Genomic DNA, 10,679 nt, shown 5'->3' on the forward strand with positions numbered 1-10,679 from the left:
TAGAGCTGTATTCCAAGTTTTAATATTCGAATGAGAAGTTGAGCATTAAAATACTGACTTTTGGAGGTTGAAGAATTTTTCATATTTTCATATATTCATTTCATATTTTATGTTTGAAGTATTTTTGAATCCAACATTATGTTCTCAAAACCCTCCCTGTACACAGAAAATCATTATTTATGAATTTCCGTCCACTCCTTGCAGATTAGGCCTACTGCAACACTTTTAGCGTCTTGTATTCACACTTTAACAAATAACCCACATATTTTCAATATTGTTTAAATGTTTGAGATTTGAGATTGTAGGGCATCCAAAAACGAATGTTTGCTTTTAATGTAGTACCTCATAGTGCATTTTCAGGCATGATTTGAATTTTTTGAGGCATTTGAAGCTTGAACACTGTCCTTTAGAAAACGTCTTGCGGGTTTTCTGACTGACACCATGAAATTGCATCCTGAATTAAGTGGAATACATTCTTCCCTTTAGTCTTACAGTGTTTCCTGTGACACTGGCTGCTAGAAAATGATTACATAATAGAATAGATTCACCCACATGTTATCACCCACAGTTGTCAATGGGTTATTACTGCTTTTCCCCCACCAAGCACACTGGCTGATTGCGGCCAAACGACACAATTTTAATTAATCTTTTTAACAGCACCACTTCCAAAGTAATTCTGTATTCGTCGTGGGAGAAGGCGAATGCAACATCGACGTGACAGCTACAAAGCTTAGGTAGGTAAAACTGGGAGACATTCACAATGGATCTAAACGGTTCTCATACGAGTGTCAAAGTGTTTAAACTGAAATCTGACGAACAACAATGCTCAATGCTGGCGGTTGGCCTACATTAAAATGTATCAGGGTAGCAGGGTTTTTGGATTCTGATATAAAATGTCTTTGCTTCTTTTTAGCCTGCTTCTATCAAGTGTGCAATAGCTATAGTGCCCTCTGATTCTTGAAAGCCGCTGTCGCAATAATCTAGAATTATAGATGTTCTCACTCATGAAATGTAACACATTTATTACCATCGTATTAGTTCTTGAAAGTATTACTTAGAAATTACTTTCATGTTTGAACAGGACGGGGTGAATGAATTAAGAGTGATTAACGAGGCAGATTAAAGTTGACCAATTGTAGGTGGACAGAGCAGATCTGGCCAAGAACTTCCTAGTCACTTTGGAAATGCTTTTCGCTGTCTGTATTTTAAGAGCCCTTTGATTAAACCTGTCATTTTGTCTTTCTGGCACAGACAGTCGTCAAATGTCAAATTACTTGTCCAAACCATAAAGAAAGTTATTTTGTTTGTAAGGAATGGGTCCGTTTCTAGATGTATAAGTGCCGTTTGCTCATGCTTAGTTTTTTTCTTTCACGTTTTACCTCAAACACAAGCTCAATATAAATTTCAATGGCAGACTTAAGATGACAGTGACAGTATTCCACTGGATTTTTCACATTCAGTTTAGCATTTGGACCGTAAACGGCACCAGGTCTTATTAGATAGGCTAACTAAAACTAAAATGTCAAAAGTTTTATGTTTCATTGTTTTCAAAAAGTCAAAAGAGGTTCAAAGACTTACCTGAACCTATGCGTAGGCATAATAAAATCCATAAAAACTGAAAACCACTACAGTGACACATGTTTCTTTCAGAAGATTTTCTTCTGATCGGAGAGTGCAGATCATCGCTGGATGCAGCAAGCACAGGAAGAGGTAGGCTATGTAGGCGTTGCGAAAGGGAAAAAAATGCTGTGTCAAGTGTGGTCGAATAGCAGTTGTGGTAGCCTATGTCAAATGCCATGCTTTTCATTGACAACATTGGTAAGCTATTCATGAGATAGGCTACTTTTTAAGCAATATTAAAGTAATACTTTATGTTCCGTTATACAAAAACATTGGGCTTGGCGGAGTAAACCTCTTTGCCAATAATTTAATCTTGGCGGGCATTATCCCTTTAGGCTACCATGACCATTACTGCCTCCGGTAAAGGTATGTTTTGTTTACAATTGTGTCAAAACTACTTAAAAAAGGCAATTCAAATATCCTTACACGTACACTGTAATTGTTTATTCTGTAAGACACATTATCTTAAAACATTTTCAATTTCAGAATAGGGAAAGGGATATTTTTTAAAGGAAATCATGTTTATCCGTTTCTGCTGTGCCACATCATATTTCAATGTCAGAAATAGATACTGAAACTTTTGAACTGAGCAGATCGCAATATTTAAAAAAAAGGAAATGATGTCTGGTGTGCAAATCCTTTCGGATGAGTGTTGTAATGTCTTCTGGCCTCATTCAAAAGTTAGCGTGTCTGCTTCTGCTGGGTCTGTGTGGGCGCTCGGTGGTGTGTCTGTCTTCTGTTCCTCAGCAATGACTTGAAGTGCTGCAATATGCAAGAAACACAAATGTGTCGACATGGATTTCACATTTTTTGGCCTACACATCATGTGAAATATAGGATAATGTGAAATATAGATTCATAATTTATTTTAAAATCCTCTAGCTGCATCTAATAATAATAATTCATTTAATTTATAGCGCACTCTATATTCGGCAGATCTACTCATAGGGAGGCTTCCTAATGCACTCTCCCCACTCTGAGCCTGTTTCTTTGGGATTGGTACAAGTGAAGTGTTCAACATCATGAATACAGTATCTGTTATCAGATATGACTGGTGAAGTGCCATCCTATCATTTTACTCATGAGTCTAGGTCACAAACCCTAGCACTCCTGTTCGTGATTCAATTCAATTGAATTCAATTGTATTTATATAGCGCCAAAAAAAACATTGGCTTAAGGCGCTTTACAGAGCCCAGGGCCTGTAACCTCGTATGTGGGACTAGGTAGCTGTCAACATGCGTCTTGGATGATCCAATCACAAGTGGAAAGTTCTAAGTACAGGTGTGATTGCAATCAAGACTGAAGATCTGAATAACTCAGACCACACTTGGAGATGGTCTGGGACAGATATGACGACATTCTTTTAGCAGTGTGAACGCAAATGTATCCTGGGCCACACTGTAGGAATCCAAGTCAGATGAGCTAGCTACTCAGGGGTAAAAAAAAGTCTAAACTAACCAAAGCTAAAAATAAAACTGTTTATGCTAAACAGCACATCAACATTTTCCCGAGAAGATAAACAGACTGAGGTTAACAGTAATCCAGATTTCATTTGAACATCAGAGTTCTTGAATATCAGAGAATCACCAGCCTTTACTGGGTAAACAGAAGCGTAGATGGACTATTACAAGATGTGCTGGTCAAAGATTGATATTTAATGTGGAGATCTAAACAGTTCTCATATTATCAGACTACATTGGGCCAGAGACTTTATAAGGGTGGAAACAAATCACTGATGGGGAAATGAATGGGGAATCAGGGGGGAATCCACTATGGCGGATTTGTAACTGGAAGACCTGCCCTGTAATATAAAGAGCCAATAACATTGTTGGAAACGGCATAATTGACGCTTTGCCTCATCTGAAGGTTCTGTGTATTTCCACCGTAACCATATCAATACAATTAGGTGCATGTGCAGTAAGCAACACAAAGTTGAGCAGTTGGCAGAAACATTTTCACACCATTTATGGGATGTTTTGACAATTTCCCACAACTTCTCTTATTTCTCGGTATTACCACAAAAAAAACAGTCATTGAATTTCTGCAGCCAATAAAGTGTGTAATGGACTACACAAAAATGTTTTGTTGGATTGGACTGCACAGGACTTTGGGAACCACTGGTCTATGGTAACGTATATTTGGAAAACAACTTTGGACAAGCAGGTTTTCATCATTACCTATGTCTTCTGGAGTCCGTGATTTATTGCAGCAGGTACCTGGAGATGTGGAGTAAAAACCGCTTCAGTACAATCTGGAAATGATTCCCAGCAAACATGCCCATGCAGAATGTGTGGGCTATAGAGCAAAATAAAGTAAGGACTGTTCTCCATGGCCGTCGACCATGGGAATACTGGGAGTTCTACAGTAGGCATCCCTCTGTGCATTGACACAGACATTGCAGCCTTTTTCTATTGTTGGCCTAAAACACTCTGAGCATGGTGTGTAACTGCCACACTAGCATTCCCCCTAAGCACAGTTAGCCTCCAATGCTCATATTATAGATTCCTCTGCTGTGCTGTGCTGGAACTATTGCATCCAGCACAGTTTCCATAGTACCTGGGCTGATACACAAAGGTACTACTATCAGAATAGTAAGAACTGTTTAAATTCATACCAGCGCACCCTTTTAGATGAACTGTAATGCGTTACCTGCAAAGTACTTCTTGATGCAGATAGGAATGATGCACAAACCAAGCACACAAATCACAGCTGACTTAATCCAAATTGAAATTCCATTTCCATGTCCAATGTCCGGGTCTTTTTTACATATTGCACCTGTTTGGATAGTTATAATAACACAACAACTGTTATCTTTCTCTAACATACATAACTAATTGTCATTACTAATCAATTCATTTTTAAGAACAACATTCAAACCTTTCTTCAATCCAGAGTCTGCTAATGAGGGAGGATTAAAGGCAAAAGCGTCTGTCTTACCGTTAATGTTAACATGAGCTTCTGAACTTCCCCCTTCACTCGTTGCCAGACAAGTGTAGTTCCCACAGTCCCTCCAAGTTGGTTCATGAACCATCAAGGTCAAGTTCATGTTCTGCAAAGCTACTCCATCTTTCAGCCACCTGGTTGAAGCATTTCTTCCACGGACCTCACACATTATTATGAGTGTTGAATGAGTTGAAATGATGCTTACATTTGTGATCAGCGGAGGAGCTAGAGTAATGAAAGCTCTTTTAGAACACATCAGAATTTAAACTAAATAAAAATAAATGTAAAGTATGGTGTAAAGTGTAAAGTATATACTGTAAGTATACTATGCAGGTACCACAATGGCTAGTATGGCTAATATGACACTAAATAATAATAATGATGGATGATGGTCAGAATAAATAGAGATAAAAAGTGTAAGTTGTCTGAAAGGATGTAAAGTTGTAAGGAAAATGCAGACAAAATATGTGCTAATGTACACTTAAAAGCATAGGGTCCAAGAATGTCTGCCCTACACACATTATAAAAAAATACACAAATCTCTAGCACACTTACATATGATCTTCAGGGTAATGTATATCTTTTTAACCGAACCATCTTGAGAAATAATCTTTTCCATATACGTTCCTTCATGTTCATAGATCACCGTGTTTAAGACAAGACTGTTGTTTTGGCAGTGAAATTGTGCTGTGCCATTGCAAGCCCCAAAACCTGAGCTGCTGTTCGGTAGCTCATATTTTAGGCATAATGCAGAAGGTTGCATACGCCATTCCACAACATCATTGCATGCAGTCTGATTCATTGGCACATGTATTTCTATTGGTTTGTTTAACGTTGCAATAACTGTGTTCTGAGGTATTCCAAGACCTAAAGGGACAGAAAAGAATATTTAAACAAAATGGGCTCAACAAATATATATATTTAGTGGAATACATCCTTCCCTTTATTCATACAATGTTTTCCTGCACACAATGCTGGTGGTAGGCCTTCATTTAAAGGTGTCAGGATAGCAGGGTTTTTGGATTCTGATTAAATATCTTTGTTTCTATTAAGTCTACTTCTATCAAGTGTGCAATAGCTAGAGTGCTGTGTCTTGAAAGGTGTTCTGTCTGAATAATTTTGAGTGTCTGGCATTTCGAACAGGTTCATTCTTGTGGGTAAAATCCGTTGTCACCGTCTCAACTTGGTTACGCCGACATATCCGTGCAATAACTAGCTAGAACTATAGATGTTCTCACTCATGAAATTTAAGGACGGTGTGAATGAAGCGTGATTGACGGAGCAGATTGAAGTTGACCAATTTGGGTGGGCAGAGAAGACATTTGGATGGACATTGCCCACCCTTAGATCCGGCCAAGAACTTCCAAGTCATTTTGGAAATTATTTTTGCTGTCTGTATTTTAAAAGCCTTTTGATTAAACCTGACATTTTCTTCTGCTAAAGTAGTCAAATGTCAAACTCCTTGTCCAAAACATCAAGAAAGTTATTTGCGTGTATAAAATGGCTCAGTTTCTAGATGTACAAGACACATAAGTGCTGTTTGCTCATGCTTTGGTTTTATCTGTCACGTTTTATCATACGCTTCAATGGCAGACTGAACATGACAGTGACAGTATAGCATTAGATTTTTCATACTCAATTTCGCATTTGGACCCTAAACGGCACCGGGTCTTATTAGATAGCTAAAACGTCAAAAGTTAGAGGTTAAAAGACTTACCCGAACCTGTGCATAGGCATAATAAAATCCATAAAAACTGAAAATCACTTCTTTGACACATGTTTCTATCAGAACCCAGACATTCTTCTGACCGGAGAATGAAAATGATTGCTGAATGCAGCAAGCACAGAAAGAGATAGGTGTGAATGGAAACAAAAAGCTGTCAAGTGTGGTTGAGTAGCAGTTGTGGCAGCCTATGCCAAATGCACTTCATGTCCTACCATTTAACCATTTAACACTCCCTCAACATTTACCATAACTATTAATGCCTCCGGTAAAGGTATGTTTTGTTTACAATTGTGTCAAAAATAATAAACAAAGGCAAATTAAATATCTTTATATATACACAATGTAATTGTTTACTCTGTAAGACACATTATCTTACAACACTTTAAATGTCAGAAAAGGGAAAGGGATCTTTTTAAAAGGAAGTTATGTCTGGTGTACAAATGTTGTCAGGTGAGTGTGTAATGCCTCCTGGCCTTATTCGAGAGTTAGTGTCTCTGTGTCCGTTTCTGCTGTGCAACATCATCTTTAAAACAATCTTTCAATGTCAGAAACTGGAACTGTTGAACTGTGCAGACTTTCAAAAAGGAAATGAGGTCTGGTGTACAAATCCTGTCAGATGAGATCTGTAATGTCTTCTGGCCTCATTCAAGAGTTAGTGTGTCTGCTTCTGCTGGGCCTGTGTGGGTGCTAGGCGGGGTCTCTGTCTTCTGCCCCTCAGCCAAGGCCTTGAAGTGCTGTAATATGCAAGAAACACAAATCTGTTGACATAGATTTCCCCTTTTTTGGCCTACACATCATGTGAAGCATAGAATCATGTGAAATATAGATTCGTAATTTCTTTTTTATCATCATTTTTGTCTCCATAATTGTCCCAAGGGGCTTTACAGAGCCCAGGGCTTGAACCCTGTTTGGAAAGTCGTGTCTGTCTCACTAGGAGGTGTTGTAAATGTTTGTAAGATGGTAGTCATTTTATTACCTGTGAGTTCTTGAATTCAGAGTAAAGTGTAAACAATACATGTAGAGACTGGATTCTGCTTTTGTAGACAGGGATGTCCAGAATACCTGTGAAAAGAAGGAATTTATCAAATGCATTCAACATGCAGGTATTACTCGTTAACTGCAAAGTTAATATCATTAAAAATAGAAGGCAATGGTAAAGGATGTCATTACTCACCACAAATTATATCAATATACTCAGCCAAATCACAGTTCATGTCTGCTGTAGGCAGGCTCAACTATGAACGTCAAGTTGAAGTTATTAATGCAGGGTATGTTTTAATTTTACAACAGAAGGAGAGTATCATTTTCAGTACACAAGACCGATCACAAATTATGCATCACTTTGTAGCAAACAACTAAACACAGAAAACCAACCTACATATTACAAACACTATAGTAATAACAGTGCAATGCTAACTGAACAAACCTTTCCCAATAACTCTTCAAATTCTGGTGGCCATTCCTGCATCAGAATGTCAATATCCGGCATTGGCCTATGGAAAGTGCACACGTGAACAGAGTTGAGCGACTTTCTTACATTTGCTCATTGCAAACAATGGCAACGAGAATGGCCAAGTTGCTAACCTGATGTAGTGCACGGTGGCAGGGGGTTTGGAGCGGTGAAGCTCACTGATGCTTTCAATCCAATTCTCAACAGCCTTAGGGTTCTTCTCTGGATTTTCAATACTTTTCACCTTCAGTTCCTGAGAAACGCATAGGATGCATACAGAAGAATATTACCTTGTTGTTTGTGTGTGTGTGTGTGTGGGTGTGTGTGTGTGTGTGAGTGTTTCACATAGTGGATCATCTTACAGTGATATTGTGTTGTTTGCTATTTTCAGACAGCCACAGGGACAGCACTGTGGGATCAGACTGCTTGGTGCATGGCTCATCCAGAACAAGCAAACCCAGATTATCTGGCTTCCCATCTGGGCGAGGAACCTAACAAACATACAAGACACATTGCAGTTAAATAAAGCATTAGGCCACTGCGGCAAACAACAGCATTTCTAAGTGAACAAGTTGTAACTAACTTTAAGAAATGCATCAATGTCCCCCACAGCTGGGATGAAGTCAGGAATGAAAGGTTTAAGCTTATGGTCCAGCTCAACGGTTTGAGGCGTGTACCTAAAACAGCACAAGGGTCAAGGCCTCTCGAGTCACACCATGCAACATGTACTGTTGCATGCTAAAACTGCAATTGTGGTTTTTGGTAGGTGGTTGTCAGACGAAACCTCACCGTGTGATGTACTGAAATAGCTCTTTGATCTCTGCTGTGACAGGCAAGTGGTCAAAGTCTGATGGGTCGTACGCCCTGTTAACACATAAATAAATAAAAATGAAAAGACTGTTGAACCAATAACTAAACCTGGATTTCATTAAGACACACATTTAAGCTATAAACAGCTATTTTACTGATTCCGTTTTTCACGTAGGCAAACTGACAACAGAAGTGAAACAGATTCCTCAACCAGTCCAATTCCAACCTTGTGAGGCTAGGACACAACACAGACATCAGTAACACACCCTTCAGGAGCAGACCCTTGCTCTCCCTCCTCATCATCAGACTCAGTTTCATCTGAATCATCATCTTCGTCATCATCATCTTCTTCCTCCTCTTCATTCTCACTCAGACCATGCTGACCTCCCTCAACGCCTTTCTTTTTCTGCTGAGAAATGGAGGCATATCATTTAGTAGATATTATTCTTATTATACAGTGTTAGCTTTTAGAACATAATATTAATCCTTCATATAATATACTGTTCACTATTCATATTTCGCTGCTATGTAGGCATATATGAGATTGGTCTTACCTTCCCATCCTCCTCAAATTCATCACTGCTGTTGGTAGCCATATTATTTTGGATTCTAGTTGCTGACCTGGATACTGCAAAAAAATATGTTTAACATTACTTTCATGATAACATGTTAAATTTGCAATGTAACAAGGCCTAGTATCAGGTCCTACCTGTCTGCCGAGGTGTAGGGGTGTAAATACTTGCAATTTCCTCCGAATCGTTCACGTCTAAGCTTTCGTCGTACGGCTGGTTATTGATCAGCTTGGTCTGAAAACAGGTCCTCAACAGAATTAGCTTGCAAGCTACCTCAGAAGCCAGTTACACTAACTCAAAATGCAACTGCTTCAGTGTTCCTACTTACCTAGCAAGCTACCTATCGATAGCGTTCCAAACTATACTAACTGTATGATATGCCCATCATTACTATTGCGTTAGCAAGCAAGCTAAGTTTAGCTGTTGTGGGCTAGTGAGCTTCATTATCGTTCGCTGGTATCCATCCTAGCAAACGTTAAAACCACAATAGACGTTCGTATCTTAACGTTACCCAATTCTTGGTGGTTTCATTTGGAATATCTGTTATCTAAACAGGAAATAACGTTGAGTGACTGCTAACCCGCGTATGTAACACAAACTCACCTATCGATAACGTGAGAAAATGATGTTTATTAACGTTAGCATTGTTAGTTAGTGTTAGCTAGCTTTAAGAGCCTCTGCATTAATAATATAAAGGTGAGTTTTTTGCATGAAACTCAATTACATCAAGAAACATGACAACTACTCAAACTGCAACAAAAGCAATTGCTACTCGACTATTCGGGATTCTAGTTAGCTGGGCGATTAAACTTGCCTTTGACCGCTCTGTTTTCTCCATGAAGCAAGCCAACCTGTGTTTACCATCACCCAGGAAACCAGAGGAAGCATGTGACTGAACTTGTGAGCAAAAGCGGAGATAGATTAAAAAGATGGAACTTGTTTAGGCTAGTTTATAAATCGCAGTGGATTGGAAATATTTCCATGTAGGCTATTTACAAACGGTTTTGTGTAAAAAGTACAAGTAAGATCGTCCTGTTAGAAGTCAACTTTGTTTTCAATAGTGTTTTAATCTTTTGTTAAATACAGAATACTGTTATTTGTTCGTTTAACTTTTCGTGCATGATTCAAAGCAGTACCAACTAGCAGCACCACATGTGAATCCAGTTTCATTCTGACACTAAGTTCCTCTCTTAGACAATTCATTATATAAATTCTTAGAGCCTCCATAGCCCCACAGTTAAAGTTATAGGGACACAACATCTGAGCACACAAAGCAGACATATATGCTTTGAGCAAGATCAGGGTAAAATTTTAGGTTGTGTGCTTTTAATAACTTCACCACACAAGTTAACGGTGAATACAAATTTAAATGTATAGGGGCTTCATAACTCCTCTGTTTTCTGAATATAATGTCATTGTGGATGTGGAGCACTTCACTAAGGCACAAATGCATCTAACTGAAAAACTTCATTTTATTAGTCTGATGATGCATTTCCATGGATATTATTATTATTATTATTATTATTATTATTATTAATTATTATTAATAATAATAGTT

At 38.4% G+C, this 10,679-nt stretch overlaps 2 protein-coding genes across 4 annotated transcripts; both read right to left on the reverse strand.

Annotated features, from left to right (window-relative positions):
• Positions 1-2,049: 2,049 nt before the first annotated feature.
• Positions 2,050-5,415, reverse strand: LOC116221489. The gene is made up of 5 exons (XM_031572089.1): positions 5,119-5,415; positions 4,558-4,788; positions 4,270-4,395; positions 3,798-3,836; positions 2,050-2,382 (listed from the first exon to the last, which is right to left on the reverse strand). The coding sequence occupies exons 1-5, from the start codon at positions 5,363-5,365 to the stop codon at positions 2,291-2,293; spliced, it is 735 nt and encodes a 244-aa protein (XP_031427949.1). The 5' UTR covers positions 5,366-5,415; the 3' UTR covers positions 2,050-2,290.
• A 1,186-nt stretch (positions 5,416-6,601) lies between these two features.
• ift46 (intraflagellar transport 46 homolog (Chlamydomonas)) lies at positions 6,602-10,635 on the reverse strand. Of its 3 annotated transcripts, none has more exons than XM_031572087.2 (12): positions 9,936-10,635; positions 9,259-9,355; positions 9,104-9,177; positions 8,816-8,955; positions 8,529-8,603; positions 8,323-8,416; positions 8,102-8,230; positions 7,874-7,992; positions 7,716-7,782; positions 7,464-7,524; positions 7,266-7,351; positions 6,602-7,023 (listed from the first exon to the last, which is right to left on the reverse strand). In XM_031572087.2, the coding sequence occupies exons 1-12, from the start codon at positions 9,957-9,959 to the stop codon at positions 6,931-6,933; spliced, it is 1,059 nt and encodes a 352-aa protein (XP_031427947.1). In that variant the 5' UTR covers positions 9,960-10,635; the 3' UTR covers positions 6,602-6,930. The 3 variants fall into 3 exon arrangements, with proteins under 3 accessions (XP_031427947.1, XP_012683178.1, XP_031427948.1); XM_012827724.3 differs by having other exon boundaries at positions 8,816-8,958; positions 9,936-10,631; XM_031572088.2 differs by lacking the exon at positions 9,936-10,635 and adding an exon at positions 9,450-9,916 and having other exon boundaries at positions 8,816-8,958.
• Between the last annotated feature and the right edge of the window lie 44 nt (positions 10,636-10,679).

The sequence above is a fragment of the Clupea harengus genome, chromosome 8 (assembly GCF_900700415.2).
Source record: "Clupea harengus chromosome 8, Ch_v2.0.2, whole genome shotgun sequence".
Classification (NCBI taxonomy): Eukaryota; Metazoa; Chordata; class Actinopteri; order Clupeiformes; family Clupeidae; genus Clupea; species Clupea harengus.